At 39.3% G+C, this 27,131-nt stretch overlaps 1 protein-coding gene across 1 annotated transcript; it reads right to left on the reverse strand.

Moving 5' to 3' along the window:
• Nucleotides 1-19,015: 19,015 nt before the first annotated feature.
• LOC133853720 (transcription factor MYC1-like) lies at nt 19,016-20,585 on the reverse strand. The gene is made up of 2 exons (XM_062289741.1): nt 19,932-20,585; nt 19,016-19,741 (listed from the first exon to the last, which is right to left on the reverse strand). Exons 1-2 carry the CDS (start codon nt 20,577-20,579, stop codon nt 19,016-19,018), a joined length of 1,374 nt encoding a protein of 457 aa, XP_062145725.1. The 5' UTR covers nt 20,580-20,585.
• Nucleotides 20,586-27,131: the final 6,546 nt, after the last annotated feature.

Here is a 27,131-nt window from a genome sequence, read left to right on the forward strand (position 1 = left end):
GCTTCAAGGATTCGTATTGGCCTATTGGGGACGAGTTCCGCCTCCGGAACAACTATGACATTCTTCCGCCAGTTCTTCTCCACTTCCAGAACCCAGTCACCCTGGAGATCCAAAGGGGTGACATAGTTATTTACGAGAAGATGCTTACAGCCGGGCTTCGACTTCCTTTTCCTGACATAGCTCGGGAGATGGTGTTATACCTCGGGGTTTCCCCGAGTCAAATCGCACTAAACGCGTGGAGATACCTCTTCGCGTCTTTCATCTTATAGCGTACGGTGCTGGAAGCCCGGATGACGATTCCGAAGTTCTTCAATATATACAGAGTCAACTATAAAAGGGAAGGTGTTGTTGAGTTCACCGTCCGGGAGAACCTGATTTTCATTTTCCTCTCCCAGAGTTACTCAAACAACCGGGGATGGAGATCTGAATTCTTTAGGGTCTCGGGTGAATGGGAGTCGGCTACACCCCTGGCGGAGGACCAAAGGATGTCTCAGGAGTGGAGACCAATCCAAATTGACCTTAGGGAACCTCCGGCCCTGAATGCAACCGGGAGGAGGAGGGTTGCCACAAAGTTGACCTTCTCCCAAATGCCGACCAACATCTCGAAGATTGATTATGACAACATTGTTACCGATGAGAACATGCGAAAAGTTCTCAAATATCAAATTCCCACCGGCAAAGTTTGGTACGACTGGAAGGGAAAAACAATGGTGAGGAAATCCGGGAGCGAGGCTGCTCCTACCCCCCGAGCTAATGTCTCGGTGGCTTGCCCCAAGCCAAAGAGGAGCGCTAAGCCGAAAACAGACGCTCCCAAATTGAAGGTCGCGAAGCAGACCATTATTCCGAGAGTGGGTGACCACACCCCAACCGTCTCTGTCCGTGAAACCGTTCCCCAGAACAAGTCAATCAGAAGTTCAGGAAAAGAGCTTCCAACTACTTCTTCCCCGACTGCCCCACCAGAATCCTCTACACTTGCGAAGGATTTGGCGGAAGCGTCCGGGAAAGAGGTCCCCAACGCTTAGTCCGAGGATCGCCTGGCCGGAGTCGACAGTGCTCCCGACTCCGATGTGATTGAAATTGACGGCGAACCTGAAGAGCTGGAGAGGGAGGTTCCTTCGGTTCAAAATGCGGCCAAACGTAAAGGAAAGGAGAAAGTGCAAGGGTCAACAAAGAGGACTCGCTTTGCCTCGGATCCTCGGGAGTACGCGCTGACTCGGGCCAATGAAGCCGAGCTTCTTTTTGGTCACCCGCGCTTTGTTTTGCCAACAGCGCCGGTTACAAAGGAGATCCCGGCAAAGCCTTCCCTTCCAGACTCCGATGCTTTAGCTGTGCCATTTACTGGGGAGCCTGTGGATCAATCACCCGTTGCCAAGACCGAGGCTCGCTCGGAGTCTAGTGCAGGCTTGATATTTGAGGATCGACTGCTGGTGGAACCCAAAGCCTCGCTAAGTCCCGGAAATGCCTTGAGGACCCAGGATCATATGGAAACCGAGACAGCGAATTTATTAAAGCCGGTTCAAGAAGGATCAAATCCGACCGAAGCGGTGGTTTCGCCAAAGACCAACAGACTTGGGGAAACCAACGCCTCCCGACCGGGAGCGTTAATAGACTCCCTAAGGGAGGACTTACTGGCCTGTCCCTTAGAGGCTTTGAAGGAGGTACTCCCAGAAGGGTCTTCATCTGTGCTAGGGATTGGGTCCCGGGAAGAACTTGCAGAGGCTATACTTCACGCCCAACTTCAGGTAAGTTGCACGCCTAACTTCTCATACCCATTATTTTCCATTTCTTACCCTTTTTTTTTTTTTTTTTTTAAATGGTATAATAAGGACGGTTGCCCTGTGGCGAACCCACCGGGAAGCTTCCGCGAACCAACCCTCTTTGGCGGCCAAGGCTACCGAGATGCAGTCCCGAATTCAGGAGCTGGAATTCGACGTGTCTAGGACCGAAGATTTGGAGTCCTGGATCGAGACCTTAAAAAATGACATTCAACTCCGAGATCGGACAATTAAGGCTCGGGACAAAGATCTGGTTTTGGCTCAGAAGTAGGCAGAGGAGGCTCGTGTCCAGGCCACTGAAAATGAGAAGACCCTCGACCGGGTGTTGACTAACCTTATTGAGGCTAACGAACGCAAGGCCGCTCTGACTGCCCGGGTGGCTGAGATGGAAACGGAGAAGGACTCGCTGGTAGCCGAGAAGCTAGCTTTTGCGGAGAAGCAAAAGGAAGCTCGTGCTCCGTGCAAGAAGCTTCGGAAGAAGATTCACCATTACAAGTCCAAGTCCAAGCTCTTGAAGAAACAACTCGATTTGGTTCCTTGGCTCCGAGGCCTTAGTTGGGGCCAGGGGTCAAACTGGGGTTTCGAGAGCTTGAGAACTATGCTCCTTCATCCGAAAATTTTCGAAGTCGATCTAGAGACTGTAACTCCCGACCTCATTGAGATGCCAGAGAGTGCTACTAATGAACTTCAAACCTTGGGCGTGGAGTTCTTTCCGGATGTGACAGATTGGACCGAGGACGCTCCCAATCCATACCATGATGACTTGACATCCGGGCCTTCTGTCTCGGACTGTACTCCCGAAAATGAAGATGCCATGGAAGTTGAAGCTGGTGACGAAGTTGACTCGCCAGGCAGTCCAAACTTATAAAAAATATATATATTTTTTTTTTTTCGGTTGTATTTTGAATTGAGATTTTAAATTTTGCAGCCGGGTTGGCATATAAATAGAATTATCATTTTGAGCGGGTTTGATTTGAACCGAGTCATCTTCCAATGACTTGGACAAATTTTGGATCTGTCCGAGTCATAACCGAGGAATACGATCGGTGAGTGTGTTTCGAGACGGTTGTCTTTCAAACCGAGGAACACAACACTTGATTTGATTTGAGCTAGTTTGATCCGAGTCACCCCCCAATGACTTAGACAAATTGTGAATTTGTCCAAGTCATAACCGAGGGACATGATCGGTGGTTGTGTTCCGAGACGGTTGTGTTTCAAACCGAAGAACACAACACTTGATTTTATCTGAGCTGGTTTGAGCTTGTTAGATCCGAGTCACCCCCCAATCACTTAGACAAATTTTGAATTTGTCCGAGCTATAACCGAGGAACATGATCGGTGGTTGTGTTCCGAGACGGTTGTGTTTCAAACCAAGGAACACAACACTTGACTTGATTTGAGCATCAGTGGTTGTGTTTCGAGACGGTTGTGTTTCAAACCGAGGAACACAACACTTGATTTGATTTGAGCTGGGTAGATCCGAGTCACCCCCAATGACTTAGACAAATTTTGAATTTGTCCGAGTCATAACCGAGGAATACGATCGGTGAGTGTGTTCCGAGACGGTTGTGTTTCAAACCGAGGAACACAGTACAGTTGATTTGATTTGATCTGGTTTGATCTGAGAAATAAGTTGTATAAAATTTGAGCTGTACAAACTCTAAATTTGAACTTACTGAAATCATAATCGGTTACATGTGATTCACATAAAATACTTCTTCAAATGCTCGGCATTCCATGCTCTCGGTAGTACCCTGCCGGTTGTATCAATCAAATGATATGCCCCCTTGCCGTGACACCATATCACTTTGTATGGGCCTTCCCATTGGGGTCCGAGCTTTCCTTCAGTTGGATCTTTGGTCATCGGGCTTACTTTCCTCAAGACCCAATCCTCGAGTTGGAACATTCAAGGATTTACTATCTTATTAAAATGACGGGCGGCTCGGTCCTGGTATGCTGCCCATGTGACCTGTGCTTCATCTCTTCTTTCTTGTAGCAAATCCAGATTGAGCTTGATCCCTTCATCATTTAATCCTGGATTGTAGTGTGACACTCGGAAGCTTGGTGATCCGACTTCAGCAGGGATGACCGCTTCGGAACCGTATGCTAAAGAAAAAGGAGTAGCACCTGTGGGAGTTCGTGTTGTGGTACGATAGGACCAGAGCACCTCGGGAACATACTCGGCCCAAGCTCCCTTCTTCTTGCCGAGTTTCTTCTTTAGTGTTTTAAGGAGTGTTTTGTTGGTGGCTTCCACTTGTCCATTTGTCGGTGCATGAATCGGAGTGGAATAGTAATTTCGAATTCGAAGTTCCGCACACCATTTACGAAACGGTCCGTAGTCAAACTGCTTTCCGTTATCGATGACGAAGGCATGGGGAATGCCGAAACGGCATACGACCGAGCTCCAAAGAAATTTTATCACATTGGCGGTGGTGATGGTAGCGAATGTCTCGGCTTCAGCCCACTTCGTGAAGTAGTCTACAGCGACAAGAAGGAATTTCCGTCCTCCTTTTCCCGGTGGCATGGGTCCGACTATGTCAACCCCCCATTTCGCGAATGGCCAAGGCGAGCTGATCGGATTGAGTTTTTCAGGGGGGTTTTTCATCACCCGAGCAAACCTTTAACACTTGTCGCATTGTTGAACTAGCATGAACGAGTCCTTGTTTATTGTTGGCCAATAATACCCGGCTCTTATTGCTTTGTGTGCTAGCATCCGTGAGCCTGAATGGTTCCCGCAAACTCCTTCGTGTATTTCCTTCAGCACATACTCTGCCTCCGAGTTTGTGAGACACTTGAGAAGTGGCTCGGTGTACCCTCTTCGATAAAGTATTCCTCTAATAAGCACGTACCGAGCTGAGTGCGTTTTTACCTTACGAGACAACAGTTTGTCCCTGGGTAAAGATCCGTCTCGGAGGTACTGAATTACATCAGTAGCCCATTCTGGGTCGAACGATCTTTCTTCGGTTTCCATCACGTCTAACTTAGGAGTAATTGATGGTTCGGTTTGTATCACCACCCCGTAGGCTGATGTTTTGACATCGGGTCCGGTACCCGAGCCCATCTTGGAGAGGGCGTCTGCCTGTACATTTTCCTCCCGGGGAATTTTTGTCATGGAGGTCCTGTCAAAGTTAGATTGATGTTTGCGTACTTTGTTGAGGTACTGGATCATTTTTTCTCCTTGAGCCTCAACAATTCCCTGTATGTGGCTTACTACTACTTAGGAATCGCTTCGGATTTCTACGTTCTTCGCTCCCATTTCCCGAGCTATAGAGAGCCCGGCCAACACGGCCTCGTATTCTGCTTCATTGTTAGTAGTAACAAAATCTAATTTGATCGTGTACTGAAATTTTTCTCCATCCGGGCTTATTAGAGCAACGCCGACTCCACTTTTCCAGTTGGCTGAGGAACCGTCGACATATACCACCCATGTCTCTTTCTTGGGCAGCTCTTCGCTTTCGAGTGTATTGTTGAATTCCAGAAGGAAGTCAACTAGTACCTGACCCTTGACGGATGTTCGAGGATGGAATTCTATGTCGAATTGCCCGAGCTCTACTGACCAGTTCACCAGCCTGCCCGAGAGGTCTGGTTTTTGCAATATTTTTTTCATTGGATACTCGGTCAGTACCCGTATGGCATGTGCTTGAAAGTATGGCTTGAGTCTTCGTGCTGAGACAATCAAGGCGAATGCTAACTTTTCTATCTGGGGGTACCTCTCCTTGGCTCCATGAAGTGCTTTGCTGGTGAAATACACTGATTTTTGGACCCCGGAATCCTCGCGAACCAAAGCAGAGCTTACAGCCGAGGGCGATACCGCCAGCTAGAGATAAAGTATTTCTCCTTCATCCGAGCGGCTCAGGAGCGGGGGATTGATCAGGTATTCTTTCAACTTCCCAAAGGCCTCCTCGCACTCACTATTCCATTCAAACGCTTTTCTCAATATCTTGAAGAACGGGAGACATTTGTCTATAGATCTGGAGATGAACCGGTTTAAGGCTGCTATTCTTCCGGTCAATTGTTGCAGTTGCTTGGTCGTTTGAGGTGGTTGCATACCGAGGACTGCGTTAACCTTCTCAGGATTTGCCTCGATTCCTCTTTGCGAGACCATAAACCCCAAGAACTTCCCGGAGGAGAATCCGAAAGCGCACTTTGCCAGATTGAGCTTCATCTTGTGACTCATCAACGTCTCGAAGGTCTCCCTCAGATTTGCTGTATGGCTGGCGGTTCGGATGCTCTTGACAAGCATGTCATCGATATAAACTTCTATGTCCCGCTCGATCTGATCTCGGAACATCTTGTTTACTAGCCTCTGGTACGTGGCCCCTGCATTTTTTAGACTGAACGGCATCATCTTGTAGCAATAAAGGCCTCGGTCGGTAATGAAAGATGTTTTTTCTTGGTCAATCTCATCCATGTGAATCTAGTTATACCCCGAGAAAGCATCCATGAACGTGAGTAGTTCATGCCCGGATGTAAAGTCTACCAGCAGGTCGATCCGAGGCAAAGGGAAGCTATCTTTGGGACATGCTTTGTTGAGGTCAGTGAAATCGACGCACATTCTCAATTTTCCGATGGTTTTTTTGACTAACACCACGTTGGCCAACCACTCCGGGTAATCTACTTCCCGGATAAACCCGGCCTTCAGGAGCTTCTGTACCTCCTCGGCTACAGCCTGATTCCGTTCAGGAGCAAAACTTCTTCTTTGCTGTTTAACTGGTCGGTGACTTGGGTTGACCATTAGTTTGTGGACAATCACAGATGGGGGTATTCCTAGCATATCTTCATGGCTCCACGCAAAAACGTCTTGGTTTCGTCTAAGGAATGCTACCAACGCCATTTTTATCTCCGGGGAAAGCTGCGAGCCTACACGGATCGTCTTCTTCGAGTCACCGAGCTCGAAACTTTCCAACTCTTCTACCGGCTCCCCCAACGGTGATTGCTATTTTTCGTCGTCTTTTTTCCTCTCTTCGAGTCTTGCAGCTTCTGGGAGCTTTTTCAAGCTTGTGTTGTAGCATTCTCGAGCCATCCATTGGTCTCCTTTTTCGACACCGACTCCTTCTTCGGTGGGGAATTTCATGCTCAGGTGGGGGATTGAAGTTACCACTTTAACCTCATTGAGAGCTATTCTTCCAAGGATGGCGTTGTAAGCCGATGGACGGTCTATTATTAAGAACAGAACCATTATCGTATTTTGCCTCGGGTACGTTCCTGCTATCACCGGGAGCTCAATAGAACCGAGCGGGAGCACTTGTTCCCCTGTGAATCCCACAAGTGAATGTCTTGCCAGGATCACCTTGTTTCGATCTATCTTCATTTGCTCGAAGACTGACCTATAGAGGATGTTATCCGAGCTTCCTGTATCAATCAAGATACGATGTATTTTATGGTTGGCAATGACCAAACTTAGTACCAGAGCATCGGTATGGGGAAGAGATACCCCCGCATAATCATCATCCGAGAACCCGGTCACCTAGGCATCTCGTTTCTGGGACTTTGGAGGTTTCTGCATCAAGTATACCTCGAAATCTTGTAAATGCCTTGCATATGCCTTCCGTGCCGAGTTAGACTCTCCTCCTCCTCCAAAACCCCCCGAAATCATCTGTATCTCTGGAAGGTTTTCTTGTGGTGCTGGTCTGGCTCGGCTCCTGCTTCTTTCTCGTGCGAACTGAGGGTCCGGCCTGCGTTCTGGTTCCCTGCCCCTTTCCTGATCTCTTCCTCGGTCATTCCGAGGATTGTTCCGATTCTGATGGAACCGATTGTAGTTTTCCTGGGGGCAGTTGCCGTGCCCCGGATCTTGTTGAATTCTTTGATCTGCGAGGAAACGTACGAGCTTTCCAATTTCTATAAAACGTTCTATCAGAAGTCTCAAGGAAATACAAGCTTCGGTGCGATGCTCGGTGGTATCATGGAAAGCACAATACTGATCTGCATTGGGTGAATTCGAGTTCACCAGCACTGGCCTGGGCTTCCGGTACATGGGGTCTAGCTTTATCTCCAGGAGAACATCCATGATGGGAGCATTGAGGGGTGTCCAGTTATGACCCCTTAACGACTCCTGATCTCGCTTTGGCCTAGCCTCCTCTTCTTCCGGAACACGCTTGGGCTCTTCTTTCCGATGATCCTTTTTCTTCTTTTTGTTCTCGGAAGTGGAAGTGCGATTCTGATCGGATCCTAGCAGGGCTTGGAGCATTTCCTCTTGGTTGATGTACTTCTCGACTTTATTCATGAAGCCGTCTATATTCTGTGGAGGCTTTCGGGCTATATCAGCCATAAGAGCTCCATCTTTCCGTATTCCCTGGAAGAGGGCTCCATATATGAAGTCATCGGTTGCGGTCTCAGCTTCGAGCCTCGCCTGATTGAATCTCAAGAAGAAGTTTCTGAGAGACTCCTCGGGTCCCTGGTGTAAGGACATCAAGGATCCGGATGGCTTCCTTCTAACCCTCTCGGCCATGAACTGCGTCAGGAACATCCTCCCGAGGTCATCGAAGTGGCGGATGGAGTTTGGAGGAAGCTTCCGGAACCAGTCACGAGCATTACCCGAGAGGGTCAGAGGGAAGGCTCGACAAGCTACCATCTCAGGCGTTCGATGAAGGTCCATGTGGGTGCGGAAATTGTCCAGATGCTCCACAGGATCTTCAAGGCCTGTATAAAACGGAATCTTAGGGATTTTAAACTTCTCGGGGAGACGAATGTTGGCCACATCCTCGGTGAATGGAGAAGTGGTTTTTTGTAGAAGATTCTCGACTAGGGAGGCTTTTCCCTTGTCATTCCGTTCTATAGCTGCAGTCAGAACATTGCATCTCTGTTCTAGTCGGGTGATCATGCCTTGCACCGCCCTTTCGGCCTCGATTTGAGGAGGGGGAAGGTGCACGGGAATCTCTTCTTCTTGGTTGTTTCTTTCTCCGGATTCCTCGACTCGGCTGCCTCCGGGTCTTTCGTCCTCCCGTCGCTCTCCGATATGACTATTGTGGACCTCTTGGACTTCTGGATCTGTGACTGCCCGGTGGATTTCCGGAACCCGAGCCTGGAGAATAGCCTTCATTGTAGCCAAATCCTCAATACTTTTGGCCATTTGCTCAATTTTCTCATTCATGCGGGTGAGTTGGGGATCGTTTGAGTTTCCTTCCTCTCGGGTGTTTCTATCATCCCGAGACGCTCTGTTCGCTTCTGATCTAGTGTTCACCATAGCGGATTTGTAGTAGAGAAACAACACAAGTCGTTCCCACAGACAGTGCCAAACTGTTAAAACAGTTTGCGGTAGGTGACGTGTCCATCAGATATTTGTCTTGTATGCTCCTGGTCCACCTGAAAAAGAAGGCTGTGTCGGGGGGTTCCGACAACCCTGCTCCGATGCTTAAGTGAGTGTATGGTTCTGAGAGTAAATGCGCAGAATAATGCCAGAAAGATTAATTAGAATGTACCTTAATATCTGAGAGGGTTCTAGTATTTATAGAGGTTGAATAGCAGTTCAATTAGCCTCTCAATTCGTGCATGAGGCGGTTGGAGGAGACGTGGCCCCGGATGAACGGATATTTCGGGTTCCGCTTACCTCGGAAGCACCATCAAGTTTCATGTCGTGCGTCGCGTCCCTTAGATTCTGGGTACTACCGAGATATACTTGGATGTGGATATCAACTAGTATTTGGGTCGGCAATTCGGGCCAATTGTAACAGATTGGGCCCAAGTGGTCTTAACGGGCTCGGGTGGATTATGCTCTCTTTAATATTTGGACCTGGTCGGGTGGACCAGAGTGGGCCTAGTTCTCGGGTTGGGCCCGGTACCCGAGAAGGTCAATATTCTTCCCAACAAGTTCCATCATGGACGGAACGAGAAATTCTTATGAGCAGGGATTAGGGGTAAAAGAAAAATTGTTATAGTGATCAGTAAACTAATTTTTTTTTTCTTATAATTTTGTTTTTCTTTTTCAGAATTGAGGGGGGCCATGGCCCCTATCACCCCCTAGTTCCATAATTCCCTGGTTCCATGGTTTCTTTCTGGCTTGAGAGTATATATATTCACCCTGTTAAAACATATTAGTAAGTCAATTAATTTGTACGTGTATCTTTCTTTCAATCTATCCATTGAACATGTATATATAATTAAGTAAATACATACATATAATACCTAGATCGAATTTATTTATGTAATTGCATGCGATATGCCATTCAAAATGGAACCTTTCATCTCTAAGGCTCATGACTAGACGTTGCTAAACATCATTTCTGTTTGGTCTTTTCGAAAAGCTCATAACAGTATTTTCAACTAATTAATCAAATTGAAATGAAAGCAATTAATCTCGCTCATTTCATCGATCTCCTTCTTATACTTTTTCATTTTGTTTTCTTTTCCTTCGTTTGTTTTGTTATGTGCTTTTTTAGTGTTTGTATCACTTTCTTCTTCTACTTCTTCTTTTTTCTTTTTTCTTTTTTTCTTTTTTCATAGTAACTGTCATAATCACAGCACAAACTCTACCCAGTCAGTCCACAAGCATTGTCTTGTAAGTGCAAACGCGCCTCACGCAATTATATATGCTACTGTTTGAAAAGGGAAAACGTGTATCTTGGCCTAAGCTATATATTCGTCAAGCCTAGCTAGAAATAATACAGTTAAACCTATGCACATGGAGTACTGATCGAAGATCCAAATGCGAGTGGAGGGGGGGATGTTCTAATTATTGGTATGCCCAAGTCCATAAGCAATTGAATAATTTTTCACTTGATTTTCTTTTATTATTTCAATAATATCATTAGAAAACACAAAATATTCTTGCTTTCCCATCAAACTCATTATTTCAATTCATAAAGTAACATTTCTTAGACGTAGCGAAAGATTAAGGTAACTAATCAAAGAGCAGCATTTTTTATTCTGCAAGAAAAAGCGTCTTCGTCTTCTACCGAAAAAGATAAAAACAAGCTCGTAGGCTAAAAAAAAAGATAAAACTCCACAGAGTATTTGAAAGAGAATTATCTGATTTTATAATAATTTAATGGCTTGAGTTTTTACATAATAAGTAAGCATATTTATAGAAGAGAAATACTTATAGAGAAAGTAAACATAATACTAGTAGTAATAGTAAACCTATTCTTTGTAGCAATAGTAAACCTATATAGTTTTAGTGGTAATAGTAAACCTAATCCCAGTAAGAAAAATAAATAAATAGGCAAATTTAGTCATAGTAAGTAAATGAAATAAAGTCTTAATTCTAAATAAGAAAAATAAAATAAAATAAAATCCTGGCTTAACGATTAAGTCTTCTTTTTTTTTTTTCTTTTTTTTTTTTCTGTACTTTCATTGTCTGAAAACAAGTAAATTTCTAATCAAAGGGCGATGTTCCTATATTATTTTTGAAATTTTTTTTTTCGCAAAAAATATTAGTAAATTCTGTCTTACATCAGACACTCCCACTTGAAAAAAATCCGTCCTCGAGTTTTCTTTGCGATATGTCACGCATGGCTCTTTTGAAGAAAGATACTTGAAGAAACCTACCTGAAAAGTGAAAACGTGTATCTTGGCCTAAGCTATTCGTCAAGCCTAGAAATAATATAGTTAAACCAATGCGCATGGAGTCATGAAGATCCAAATGCGAGTGAAGGGGGGATGTTCTAACTGGTATATATATATATATGCCCTAGTCCATAAGCAATTGACTAATTTTTCACTTTATTTTCTTTTATTATTTCAATAATATCATTAGAATTAAGACACAAAATATTCTTGCTTTCCCATCAACCCATTTTTTCAATTCATAAATTACCATTTCTTATTATTTTATTCATCCTTTTCCTCCAATACTTGCAGCTGTCACTTGGATCGATCTACCACTTTTTAAGTTAATCTGTTCCTTAAGTATGAACATAATGATTTCTTGGCCAATTTCTCTTGATATGTTCTTTAGAAGATAATTAAGGATGAAGATAAGAACAAACATAAAAGGAAGCTATTTCCTTATTTGGTTTGGGCCGTGTCACCCAACTTTGACTACATCGAGCTTTTCAGAATTCAGTAGTAATAATAATCAGAAACGACAACGCATTGTGTAATTAATCCACCTCTAATATTGTGGGCTGTTGGCTGACCTAGGAAAAGCAAAAACATCATATTACTCACTCATCGTGGGTAATATTGTCCACACGACTTGCTCTCATGCAGGTTGGTGAAAGAAACAACCTAACAAATGCTAGCTGTAAGCTTAGAGATTGGGGAGGACCACCGACCAAAATACCACAACAACATTATTCATTCATATGGTTATACTTGTGATAGTACTGATTGCTCTGAATAGCATGATCGAGACAACTCCATTTAGTTGCCATGATAAGTAGTAGTTTGGGAGATACGAGAAATGCATTTGGTACACAGCAATAGGTGAGTTTGTAGAATATATAGCTAGATTAGCTTAGAATGAGAATTATGTCTAGAAGCATGAGCTTTTTAAGACTGAAGGAAATCAAATCTAAATACCCTTTCTTATTTCCAACAAGGTAAATCGAATATGGAATAGGCTTTGTTAAATTTTACCAATAGAGATAAAAATGGACAGGTCATGGCTGATCGAGCACACATGCCAAAATTAAATCAAAGGATCGGGATTGGTTGCAATTCTTTGTCTGAATTGCAATATACCCGACTACAATTGTAAGAGGCTCTCGATGGAGTTCACATATCCGAGTAGATGTTCAGACAATCTTAAATTTGTTTGGGCGTGTGGCCCTTCTCTCAATATCTTGCTTAATTATAAGGAAGAGACAATTATAGGAAATCCCCAATTGTAGGTAACCCCAGTCCTAAACTAAAACTTCTACCCCGAGCTATTTGGGTTTCTATATATTGTATATGTTTTAAGAAGTGGTGGCAATTCAGGTTCGTGTCGTGTCAAACTATGAGTATACTATTATATGGGTTAATCCAAACTCGACTTATTTAATTAAACGGGTCAAATTTCTTAATCCTAACATAACTCGTTAAAATGAACAAATGACACAACACAACTGGCCCACATAACCATTTAATAAACAAATCAATTAAGTTGGGTTGATTTGAGCATGACACATTTCAAGCTGTTTTGACATGTTTAATATAAATTGATTAATTAAATTGACTCAAATACTTAATACGGCCTGATTACCACACAATTTCATACCTTATAAGCATAAATTATATCAACTATACACATTTACAACTAGATTAATGACAATCAATATCCAATTAATCATAACCATAATTTATAAACATAACCCAACTTCTTAGTGTAATATCCAACCAGATAATATTGCAATTCAATAAAGTTCATCTCCACAAACAAATACATAGCAATAAAAGAAAGTAAGATTACATGTCTAATTGGATTTACACTTTAGAGTTTGCTAACAAAGTATGCGAGTCATCTACGAGTTAAGTGGGTTGACCCGAAATTGAGACCAATTATTAATTAGGGTCTTAACAGGGTTGATCCGGTTTGACACGAATTATACTTTATTAAACTATAATCTGCTAATTTCATGTTGGGGTTCATATTGTATTCGTGGATCGTATTAAAAATTGTGACCCTAAATTAAGTGCAATGTCTCTCCAAAAAAAAAAAAAAAAAATTAAGTGCAATCTGAAATTTATGGTCTGGTGGAACTTAATTTCGGCCCATGGATGCTTCGTCCAAGATACTCTTTTATGGGTCTATAAACTTTTAGAGTTACATGGATAGAGATGTGGGTCTTGGGCCTTGGCTGCTCCAACTTGGAGTACTATTGGAATTGGGCCTTGGCTGCTCCAACTTGGGTCTTGGGGCTTGGCTGCCTTCGAAGGGTCTTTCCCAACTTCTTGTTCATATATGTTCAGGCGCGAGCTCGATCTGACCAACTCAATGGTGTTCTCATTTCAGTTGACACTCAAAAGTTTATGATTAATTCGAATGACAATCAATTTTCGTATTCTTTATTTGTCTCCAAATAAATTAAGTCGACAGATATTTGGAAATTATTGTTATATATATATATATATATATAATGTTGATGTGAAGTCATGACAAGAATGTATAATATATACAATATCTTGTTATTTGTCAATTAGAGGTGATTTATTGAGATAAACTATGTTAAATTAGATCTTATTTCAAAAGGTTTAAACTATTAGAATATAATGAATTTAATCAGTAAGTCTAATAATAGATTGATGTAATGGGCTCAAGCAAAAACCTGTCTAGCACTTTATATTGAGTCAAATCATGAGCTAAGCTCCATCTTTCTCCATAAGATCATAAGTTGATAATTTGGCTATTCCAAAAAGTTCGAGTTTTTAATCATTTTTTTCTTAAATTTTATTACAAATAAAATCAACTAATTAAGGAAACATTCCAAAAACAAGATTGAATCTTGATCTTTTGCTAAAAAGTGAGATATATGTTCACAATTCTGTACACTCCATTTTCATTTTGATAGCAGATTCTCAAATATTGTTTAATAACATTGAGAATACATGTCTTAACCTTGTTAATATTGATTTATATTAAGAGATTTTCAATTCAAATTTTATGCAGTTGTTATTCTTTTCTCTCTGTAACGCTCCGCTTTTACAAAAAGCGTAAGTGAAATTTTTTTTGATTTCCACGTGACATTACTAACTCATCAGAGTTATAAATTAGCAGCGGAATATAATTTTTTTTTTTAACAATGACACATCAGAGCTGACTGAATAACCTCAATATACAAAAATAATAGCATTTTATTCTGATATAATAATTACATCCAAAATAATAACATATGTGCCACAAGTGGCACTTAATAAATACATGACTATTGTCTTTTCCAACATAACAAATATTACATTTTAAAATAATTATTCCAGTAGTCTTAACCTTTGATCCACCCTGCAAAAACTCGCATGAGATTGTAGTTATCACTACAATCTCATGCTGTGGTTAAGTGAGTCAACAGTCCTTGACCACAGTGAAATACTGCATTATTTAAAAGTACACTAAGCAATCAAATGATGACAGTTATATAGATATGTGCACAACCTTATATACTTCTTGCTTTAACCTTAATAAGAACCTATGTTCCATTCATCTAAAGCCTATGCTTTACTTATTATGAACTTATGCTCCGTTAGATTGAAGCCTATGCTTCTTTCATTACGAGCCTATGCTCAATGCTTATTAATGGAAGCCTATGCTTCATTAAATCTCTCAGGGGGCCTATGCTCCCACTGGTAGCCTATGCTCACCAGCTTTGTTATTATTATTTCTTCAACCTTTGGTTTATCCGTCAGTCTTATCAGTGTATTGATGCCTTGGTACTTAAACTTCGGTTTACCCGTTGGTCTAGTCAATTGTTTGACGCCTTGGTACGTAAACCTCAGTTCATCCGTTGGTCTCCTCAATCACTGACGCCTTGGTACCTAAACCTCTGGTCTTTTCATTAACCCATTTATAACTCATAACTTTACCACAATATAATCATGCAAACAACATCATATACATAATTACAACCAGAACATGTTAAACATACCAAATGTCAAACCATATGCATACAATTAAATAAAGCAGACTTCAACATATAATCAAAAACCACCACACGTATCATTCACAGTGAGTAAGAAATACTCACAGTAATTCTTCTGGCTTCAGGAAAACGTTCACAGATATAATCACTGCAATATATACACATATAATACAAGTAAATAGTGAATTAGTATAATTCACTAAAAATTCATTTTAATCCTATTATAATTTCTGACCTTTAATTCTTAATATAATTTCATATTTAAAATTATCTCCATAAATACAATTTGTCCAATTACATTTTATTACTAATCTTTTATGCGAAATTTATTACGGCATTTATTAAGACCTTTAAATATCTATTTATCCACGTAGATCCCGTAATACCCATTTTATAAAAATAGATATAATAGTTAAAACTCACAATTTTTATAATAAAGTTTCGCAACCCGAAATAATAAAACACTTTATTAAAATAATATTAAGGCAGGCGCTGTTTCAATAATTCTAACTATCATAGATATAAAATAATTTCAATTATAAAAAATTGAGCAAAATAACGGCATAAGTATTAATAGTGCCTAATATTACTTTAATATATTTGGGTAGCGTACCGGTACTTTTGAAAAATAGTGACTTTTTTACTCGGGCATTATAACGATGTATTTATTAATTAAATACTCTGCTTGAACATGATTTAAAACCAACATTAAAATGTTAAATACTTAAAATAATAAGAATCGTAAAATCACAAAACATTAAAACAAAACTTATAAATTAGAAATTTATAAAATAAATTAAAGCTTCACCAAATATCTCAAAATGATATTTTGAGATATTAAAAAGTCTCTTTATTTTATTACTTTTTATATTTTTCTTTTTCTTTGCCTTTTGCTACTTTTTACCTTTTAAGTTGAGTAAGTTGACTAACAAAAATAAAAGGTGGACTTGCGTGGAAAAGAGAACGATATGGTCCATCAAGAATTGTTCCTTACTTCCTTTTTGTTTCTTGTTTTTCTTTGTCTTCTTCTAGACACTTCATGCTTTTATTATCCTTTTTGTTCCTTTTCTTCTCCTCTTTTTAACCCACTGGACACACACACACACACACCCATATGGTTCTAGAGCTTCATTTTTTCTTCCTTATCTCATTTCTTTACTTTGTTTTCTTACATGCACACACACAGGGGAAGAAAAACAAAGGACTAAAGGGAGAGACTTACGGTGAGAGAGAGAGCAAGAGGTTTGATTTTTTTGCAGCTTTAAGAAGGAATGAGCTGTTGCTCTGCTTTGGTTTCTTCACCGATTGAAGGAGGGGGAAGGTTTCTGGGTCTCCTTCTCAGTTTCTTCTCTCCATCTCAGGGTCTCTCACTCTCTCGTTCAGTCTCCCTGTGTCTCTCGGCAAGAGAGAGTAAAGGGAAGAACGGGAAAGAAGGAGAACAGAGAAGAAAGAAGAAGGAGAGAGTTGCTACGGGTTGGAAGAGAAACATAGAAGATGAAGAGTTTCTGGTTTCCTGCTGTATACAAAGAAGAGGATGGGTTCTTTGGGGTGCTCTAACTGCTTGCTGTGCCAACAGAGAGAGAAGCAGAAAGAGAGAAGAGATCGAGAGCTTTTTCTGATTTCTTCACGTACTACACTAAAAATGGAGAGAGTCTCGACAAGAGGAAGAAGCTTTCGGCTTGGTGTGAGGAAGACCCATCTCCAAGCTTCCTTTTATAGGAGACCCGAACGGTGAAGATCAATCCCAACACAAAAACAATCTACGGATAGATGATACACAGGTGCTTCAACAATGATTATAAGATAAGAATATAGCTTAATATCTCTTATCTATATCTAAATGGGAGTTAGTTTCTAACTTTAGAAACTTAGTTTGCTGTTTTCCTGTAACTAACGAAGCTGTGTGTGAACTGGGTTTACATGTGAGAGCTGGGCTGTCATGGGCTGGGCTGATTTGATCATATGGTAATAAAATGGGCCCACAAGATTATATATTAATTTTCGTCCTATTCAGAGATATAATGTTTCGCGGATGTTTTCGGGTACTATATGGAGTCCAAAAATTATGAAATTCAGAGGTTAGTTAGAGGACTTCGAGACGAGCGTTCTGGCTTTTGAATCAACCAAAACAGAGTTCGTTTGATCCTGTTTTCAATATTCCAAAGTTTGAGGTTCGTTTGAACTCTTATTAATCCAAAACTATAAAAGTTTCTTAATAAATGAATATTTATTTTCATAAATATTCATATTTATTCTTTTGCTTTATTACTAGGTCTTAAATCATATTTTAAGATATTTTATTCAATATCTTAAAATACGAGGTATTACATCCCTCCCCCCTTAACAGAATTTCGTCCCCGAAATTCGTAAACGTTATATCGCAAAAAAAAGTTTACATTAAGGAAAGATTTAGATTACTAATCTTTATGTCTACCAATACAAATATCATGGGAAACATTTTTATTACTAATCATTAGTTATCCTAACCTTGATCGTTACGGGAGAGAAACGACATAAGAAAATAATCTTCCGATCGTTTGTTTCATTAGAAGTCATTTATCTTATTCTCCTATTGTTAAAATTTCATCTACTATTTTAGAAAGAAATTTATCATAGACAAAAACTCTGACAATGATAAGCGGTTGTTCTTGACCTTACAAAAATGGTGTAAGAAAATAATATTTTATATAGTACCATGATCTATTTTATGGGTCGATTTACTGACTATGGCACGAACGAGTACTAACCTTTATATGGTGTCTATTTTCATATTTGCAAATTCCTCTCTATCAACATCATCAAGGACAAGAGAATATACTCGTGCTTGGGCAGGTTCTTGTTGATATCCACCTCCTTGCGGCCTTGGTTCTTTAGGAGGATTCATGGGACAACTTTTCAGGAAATGGCCAGGCTTACCACACTTAAAACAGTTTGGGCTTCCCATTCTATAGTCTCCCATGTGCGGTTTTCCACACTTGTTACAACGAGGTTTCTGATTTCTTGATACAGGCGGGGAACTTCTATCGGCATCCGGCTTAGAATCATACCCTATTGTTGGCCTCTTTTCTGAATGTGATGTTTGTTGCTTTAGTCGTCTCTTCAAGTCATTGGCTGCTGCTAATTCATGGATTCCTCTTTCCGCAAGAGACCCTACTTCGAGACGAGCGTTCTCGCTTTTGAATCAACCAAAACAGAGTTCGTTTGATCCTGTTTCCAATATTTCAAAGTTTGAGGTCTGTTTGAACTCTTATTAATCCAAAACTATAAAAATTTCTTAATAAATGAATATTTATTTTTATAAATATTCATATTTATTCTTTTGCCTTATTACTAGGTCTTAAATTATATTTTAAGATATTTTATTCAATATCTTAAAAAACGGGGTATTACACTTTCATCTAAGAGCTCAATGACGTTGAACCTATGAACTTGGGCTAGCATTCAACACTCAAAATTTTACTTAAAAAAAGTTCTAAGTTAACACTGAAAATTTTGTATTTTTATTTTTTATGAAGAAGAGTACATGAGAATTAATGTTGGTGCAAGAAACACAAAACATTTAAGCACATACCAACGTTAGCTTTAAATTTAAGAAAGAACAAGTGCAAAATATACCATGTTCCTTTCCTTAAACTGGCCGTTTATTAAGCATCTGAAATTCGACTCATCAGAAGCTTGTCCTATTTTCTACGAAACCGAAAGTGCTCATCATGTAGGATGATTAACCCCCATGAAGTTAAGATAAACTAATTAATTCTGCATTCTTTGAAGAATAGCAGTTCTCATGACCTCCTCACTTTTCAATCCATCCGGAACTTTAACCACAACGTTTTGAAGCATCATCTCCTTCACGTTTGATATGCTTGCATGATGAATTTGAAACTCAAGATCTTTAAGCGCGTTCATCAATCTTGCAGAAGGGTAGTTCACGCCGGGACACTGAACTCGGATCAACGCTTCTGATCCAACAATCTGCACCTTCATTTCCATTGTAGTTACAGTGAAACTGCTTGATGATTGCCGCCTTGTGTGACCAACCATGGCGTTGATTCTTTGATTGTAAAAAATATTGGCCTTTTGGGATGGTCGTTCTTTAAGTTTGGCCTCCAAGTCTTCAATTTTTGCCTTGAGATCATTGATGTATTCTACTGCATCAGCGAGTAGAGATGCTTTGTCCATCTTTGAAACATTGGGAACCACTGACCGCAGCGCATAGAATCGACGGTTGAGCTTCTCTCGGCGCTGCCTCTCCGCTTCCACTTTGTGCCCAGTGATGATTGGCTTTCTTCCTCTTTTCTTCCTCTGCTCGGACGCAAAAAGACTATTAGAGTCAGAAGGCACCGAGTCAGGCGATGAACGGCCAAAACCCGCCGGCCCTTCTTTTGCATCACCCTCTGATTGCACCTTCTCTTGCAACTGAGCTTGTGATGACGTTGCCATATTTAGAAGATAAATATCAGAGATGGAAAATTGTACCTGTTAAAATATAAATTAAATTATTAAATTCATTCATTCTCATCATTTTAAGCTTTTAAGATTATTGGTTATCCTTGAACACGTTATCATGACATAAGTTATGAAATTCGTATCTACTATTGATTGCTTATTTTAATTAAATATTACATTTAAGCTTAAACTTTTAAATAAATAATGATTTTAGTAGCACCTGATTGTCGTGGTTTTCCTCGTTGCAGACCGGAGAAGAAGTAATAGTTTCAGAACCAAAAAGCAACTTCACTAGCCGCACCAAGCTCCAATCTTCGTTGATGACATCGGTAGAACCCAATTCAACGACCCCACGAGAAGTTGAAACACAAACCAATGTCCGAAAGCCATGCATACGAGCTTCTTCAACTCTCTCGCACTCGTAGAATTGAAGCTCGTCGTACCCTGTCAACCAAATGTACGCCCCGCAACTATACGCGCGGCCGAGAACGCCATCAGGCAGAGCAAATGACCGTGTCACAGAGACGGTGTAAAACCATTCAGAGTCAGTGATATGGCCGTCCACTAGCCTATCTACGTCCATGTCTTCATCAAAAAGAACTTGGAATCCTTTGGTGATCGCATTGTTTTTGGTTTGGTCTTCTTCGGCTTTGGAAGCGACGCCGGCGTCCTTGGTGCCACGGAAATGACCATCGCCCCAGGAGAAAACAACACGACCGTCGCTGTCTTTGGATGTTTGCCAAAAGATGGCGTAGACCCACCATTCAGGCCGGCTTTGAACTATGAGCTGGAGGTGGTGTTGAAGCGTGGGTGAGGCTTCATGCAATTGACCAGCGGCAATAAGCGATGGTGAAGAAGAGGAAGACATAATCTCTTCGATTTTGGTTCTATTTGTTGCTCCTTATCTCTAGTGTCTTTGACAGATCGAGTAGGCAACTGATAATTGAAGCGAATGTTAAAAAGTATCAAAGAGGACGAGAAGCAGCAAAGAAGAAACTAAACGACGACCGATGCCATGCGTTCTGAAAAAGATGCCACCGGTATTTAATCTCGGAGTTGATTACCTTTTTACTGTTGGGGTAAGAAGTAGCGAGGAAACTACCACGTGATAAACATTTAGGAGTCAAGAGCGGCCAATGGGTGAGTTTTTGTGGGTCGTCACAATTTCTTGAAAACATTGGTTGTGGACAGCCACGTTTTCGTGAAGGAGTAGTACTTCATCGTCCTTTTCCCGTTCGGTTAAAGGCTGGTTGAATTTTGAACAAAGAGTATACTTCTCCTGCACACTTTGTGTACTAAGTGTGATACTTCTCCTGCACACTTTGTGTACTAAGTGTGCGTCCAGCAAATTTACACTGCAATTGCCCGCAATGGAGTATAGATGCATGTTTTTGGCTTCATTTGAGGTGGCCGGGTTTAGCTTTAATTTATCTATCTAATGAAAGGAAAATTTTATAGGTAAATGGTGATTATCAGTTCTAGAAATCACTTTTTTACCATATGATTATTTCAAAATACCGACGAGACAGTTTTAATAATTAAATCGTTTTATTGAATAAAACGATTTACAAATGTATTAGACAAGTTGAATTAGCATATGATGGCTCGTGGTACGTACGTATAAGATACTTATGCATCCAGACAATTTATAATTGACTATTCAATTTTTTATTTTTTTATTTTTATTTCATTTTTTATTTTTTTATGAATAAAAGCTTTCATTGTGAAGAAAAAGAGAATAGAATACAATTATGAAATAAACTCGTATTTTTGAAATATATTGTTTGTACAATGAAATGACCTATTTATAGTTAAATGATGCCAAAAAAATAAGAAAAATAATGTAATTACATTATACAATAATATCTAATAATATCATAATTGATGGGAAAATATTTCCGTGATATGTTGATAATATTACGAAAATATTCTTCCACAAATATGGCAAGTATCTTATTATTCTAACATCCCCCCTCAAACTCGATATGATGAAGTCAACATGAGTTTGGAAACAAGATCACGTAGCCGACCAGGAGGATGAGATTTCGTGAAAATATCGGCAAGTTGATCTTCAGATGAAACAGATCGAAGATGTAGAATGCCCTGTTGAAGATGGTGCCGAATGAAGTGATAATCAATCTCAATATGCTTGATGCGCTCATGGAAGACGTCATTGTGAGCAATTTGGATGGTGCTTTGATTATCACAATAAAAAGGAGAACTAGACGTCTGAGGAGCACCCATGTCTGTCAAAAGCCATCGTAACCACAGAAATTTAGCTGTAGTATTGGCAAGTGCACGGTACTTTGCCTCAGTAATGGATCAGGCAACAATAGTCTGCTTCTTACTACACCAAGAAATAAGAGAGGTACAGAGTAAGAAGCAATAACCCGTGGTGGAGCGACGGTCAGTAGGATCACTGGCCTAGTCCGCATCAAAGTAAGAGCGGAGCTCAAGAGAGGAGTATGAAGAAAAGTGAAGGCCATGAAACAAAGTCATAGCGTAAGATACGAAGAACAGCAGCATAGTGAGTAAAGCGAGGTGCACTCATAAACTGGCTAACCAAGTGAACCGTATAGGAAATGTCTGAGCGAGTAACAATGAGATAGATGAGACTACGGACCAGTTGTCTATAGAGAGTAGCATCTGGAAGAGATTTACCATCAGTAGCAAGAAGCCCAATATTAGGTTCAAGTGGAGAAATGCATATTTTGCTGTCCGTCAAGCGTGCTTTGGAAAGCAAGTCAAACACATATTTAGCTTGAAAGAGATAATATCTATCTGAATCTGAAGTAACCTCAAGACCAAGAAAGTAGTTAAGCTGCCCTAAGTCCTTCATCTCAAAATTCTGACTTAGAAAGTGTTGAAGATCTTGAATACCAGAGAGATCATCCCCTATAATGATCATGTCATCAACATAAAGAATGATAAGAATAATACCAGCACTAGTAGTCCGAAGAAAAAGTGAAGAGTCATAGGCACTAGGGACAAAGCCCTGCTGAGCAACAACACAACTAAATTTAGCAAACCAGGCTTGAGGAATTTGTTTGAGACTGTAAAGAGCACGACGAAGACGGCAAACTGTGTGAGAAGGATGGTCATAGCCAAATGGAGGATGCATATAAACTTCCTCAGCAAAATCACCATTCAAGAATACATTTTTGACAACCATCTTAAACAGTTGCCAATGACACGCAGCAGCTACTGTAACGCCCCGCCCCACCTTTTACAAAAAGACGTAAGTGAAAATTTCGATTTTCACGTGACATTACGACAATCATCAAAGTTAAATATTGGCAGCAAGAAGTTTTTTTTGTTTCTTTACAATGACACATCAGAGTTGACAGAATAACCTCAATATATAAAATAATAACCTTTGTTATGATAATATAAATATGATAAGTGCTTAAAAGTGCATATTTTCTCTATTAAAATAAGCATTATCATATTATGTTTTGTTATAATTCTTGCATTTAATACTTAATTGTGGAATAATGTTTAATTATTAAATTTGAGCTTAAATTGATATAAATGCATTGAATTATATTTCTTTTTGTAGGAATTGTTGTAGCTTTCAAGCGACTGGACCACTTGGTGGAATTGACAAATAAGCTAGGAAATAAGATTGAGGCAGCAGCTCTACACGTTATTGGTAAAAAGGTTTTGGAAGAAAATCCTTCAAATTCCAAGATTTTAATGAAGTCGGCAAAATCTTTATTTATGGAAAGAATCCAGAATGAGCTCGTCATCTTATTTTCGTCATAACTTTTGGCTCAAAAATCTGATTGCGTTGATTTTGGTGGCGTTGGAAAGATAATGAAAAATGAAACAAATAAGTCTGAAATAGATTTTTCCTGATTCGGACTTTTGCCATGTCCAAAGCAATTTCCTTCCATACACAAGTTGATTTTCTTTCCATATATAATTGGTGATGGACGTGTGGAGCACAAATCAGAATGACTTTACATGATTTCTTTCCATGATTTTTACCAAGTCACACATATTCAAGATCTGATTCATTTCCATACTTGGGCTGCTGTGCAATTAACGCAAGACTTGATTCTTTCCTTAGCTGGACCACCAAGAAAGTACCAAAAAGACATCGCAAGCACTATAAATACCATGTTTTGGTCAGAGACGAAGCGAGAGAGCCGAGGAGAGAAGCGAAGGAGGAAGCGAAGAAGCGAAGGGGGGAGAAGCAAGAGGAGAGGGCAGTTATGGAGGCTCTAAACTGGTTTTATTGTTTGAGCGGCTAAATCTCTAGCTAAGGCTAGGGGTGAAGCCTAGTTTTTTTTATTATGTATTCTTGATACTCTTATATTATTGATTAAATTTGGGATTGATTTTTATTTGAGAGTAATTTAATGATACAACTTTATTTTGATTCATTATGATTTTTGTTTATATCCAATGCTTACTTTGTTTGATTTGTTATGATTCGAAAATATTTTGAATGCTTAATTTATTGTGTCATGTTTATGAAATCAAGTTCTCAATCAACCCATGTTTGATCTATTGTATATTATGTGTCAAGAATATGTAATAAATTGCTAGGTGGATACCTGAAGCCTTAGTGTTTTCTTTTAATTTTTCTTTTTATTAATTTAGTTTAGTTAATTTTAGTTTAGTTTACCATTTATCCATTGCTCCACTTTTTAGCGGAAAAACCAAGTCAATTTACTTTTCTGCACAATAATAGGGATTTTACTTAGTATCTACCATTCCCTGTGGATCGACCTCATACTTACCGAGAATTATTACTTGCGAAAACCTACACTTGGGTTTGCACCCTTTGTGGTCCAACAAAATACATCTCAAATAATAACATACGTGCCACAAGCGACACTTAATAAAGTATTAGTAATACCAAAATATCATAGCATCAAAGAGACATATAAAAAGAGTTTGACATATGTACATGAAAGGATAGACTAAGCAGGGTAGTCCATCACATCCAAGAGACCACAACACATCCATCTAAGCATCCGGATAATCCTGATACTCTTCATCTTCAAATCCTGTATTAATAAATAATACAGATAGAAACAATAATACAAAAATACTTAAATGAGTCCGCTGTTTCCAATAATATAATGAATGCTGATATATTTATAAAATGCAACATAATGAAATAAATTAAAATAAAGATTATATATATATACAATTTATAGCCTATTGCAATTCATAATCATAGATTGAATAGGTATATGTATATATAAACAAATTAAGAAATGGCGTGACAGTTTTATATACAGTTATATCTTTGAAGCACTCCTCTCGTGATGGATCCTTCGGTCCGTATTAGCGTGTTGATTGGGATTCTACGGTCCCTCTTTTACGAATTATCTCACCAAGTTTTATTAATCTTTTACTGAAATCCTGTGGTTCCAGCATAACTAAAATCCTACAGTTTCAGTGGCTTGTTTATTATTCTTCTTTTCGATACTTCTACATTGACTGCACCTAGGCAACCTGTGAATCTTCATGTACCACTTTGAATCTAGATCCCCAGCTTGTTATTAAACATATTATTAAAATAATAAAATATGCAAAGTCACATGCGCAAACAAGTAAATAAAGCAGTTAGCACAATTTTTTATTTTTTATTTTTTATTTTTTATTTTTTATTTTTTATTTTATTTATTTGTTTTTTTGTCTAAGGAACTCCCAAATAGGTTGATCAGATTCACCTATAGGAATCTCAGGCAACCGACTTTGAATTTGGACAAGTTGATCCGAACGAGTAGCCGACCAATACCACTCTCCATTTCTAATGATAGAAGAGACACAGGCATCCACATGACTACCTACATCATACATTGCTCTATAACCATATTTCTCCAAAAGACACCCATCCGGATGCCAGTGATCCCACCAAAGAAAGACTTTGCTTTCGCTACCTATGAAAAACCAAATACATTTCTGAGCAAATTCTCTAAGCTTTAACAATTTCTTCCAACTCCAAGAACAAGTGCTTGGAATGGGGATATGCCAAAAGCTTCTCCCCCTTAAGCCAAGTTGTCTCCACCCAAGCCACCTATAAAGAGACTGCTTGAGTGAACAAACTCCAGATGTGATTTAGCATAGCTGCCCTATTCGAATATTTGACTGTAGATCAAGCAATCAATCGACCAAGTAGACCCTATTCTTCAAATTTTTAAACAAATGAGTCTCATTAGAGCCCACAAATTGCAATTGCGCCAGCAATTTAAGGTGATTATGATCTTCTACAATTATTTGTCCATCTTTGAGAGAATTCGGACAGGTGATTGTAAGAGACCATTTATGAGACCCACCTGACCGGATAAATGGTTGGACAGCCCAATGTAAGAGTGAATTTTGAGTTTATTGAGATTTTAGATTTTGAGTAATTTTTTTTACTACTTTTTGTACTTTATTTACATGTGGATGTAAACTTATTAAAATGAACTGTTATCTTAAAAGCTTAAACTAATAATTAAGAATGAATAAATTTAATTATTTAATCAATATTTTAACACTCTTTCTCACGTGTGTGGGTTCAAACTCCCTTTTAATTGGTGAGGCTTAATACGTGAAATATTTAATTGAAATGTGAGTGAATAATAATAGAGTCAGAGTTCAAACTCATGACATTTGACTCTGATAACATATTAAATTACTACATATCTCAAAAGTTTAAGATCATTTAATCAATACAAACTTCGTAAATCTTAGTGTCATGTTTTGTTGTGTTATTTGTATTAAATTGATGGGATGATTACCTTTTGCTCTTATGATCTCACGTTTACTCGAGGTCAAAATCTTGTTTGTGCATGAAAAAAGAACTAAAGTAAACTAAAGTAAACTAAAGTTGATAATATATATATTATTGTAGTAATTTTTTTTATTTAAATAGTAATAAAAAATTATTGATGTGATATAAAATTAAAATGTTTTAAAGTTAATTATTTTTTACAAAAGTGTAAAAGAAAAAAAAAAAAAAAAAAAAAATTTTATTTTCTTTTACCAAACAATTCCTAAAGGAAACAGAAGTTGATAATTTTCAACCGTTCTTTTGATTCTAAAACTTCACTTTTGGAATATATGATTCCAAACGTAATCCCTCACATCTGCATGAGTCCATGACTGCATGCATTTTTTGATTTCTTCATCTCTACGCACAATGACTTTAGGGGCCTAAATCCTAATTAATTATGCTCTTTGCGGCCACCGAGATTCCTAATTAAGGAGTTGCCGCCGGCCTCATGACATGCAGCAAGTGTTGGAAAAGTCAATCGCAGCAAAAGTTTTGATTCGCACTTGATTTTGGTACATGGACCATGGTCACGAATCGCGGCAGAAATAGTAAAGAATCAATGAATATATTGATCTTCCCAGCCTGTTTTCCTCTTTTCTTGCCATGGCGGAATTATTAGCGGCACGGCATCGTGAAAATACA

Source organism: Alnus glutinosa, chromosome 13, assembly GCF_958979055.1.
Source record: "Alnus glutinosa chromosome 13, dhAlnGlut1.1, whole genome shotgun sequence".
Classification (NCBI taxonomy): Eukaryota; Viridiplantae; Streptophyta; class Magnoliopsida; order Fagales; family Betulaceae; genus Alnus; species Alnus glutinosa.

What these genes read in the sequence shown, in the direction of transcription:
- LOC133853720 (XM_062289741.1), bottom strand. Translation starts at nt 20,579, where the DNA reads ATGTCTTCCTCTTCTTCACCATCGCTTATTGCCGCTGGTCAATTGCAT. An exon ending in AGGAAAACCACGACAATCAG is followed by an intron (nt 19,742 to 19,931) that starts GTGCTACTAAAA and finishes ATATTTTAACAG; the next exon opens with GTACAATTTTCCATCTCTGA.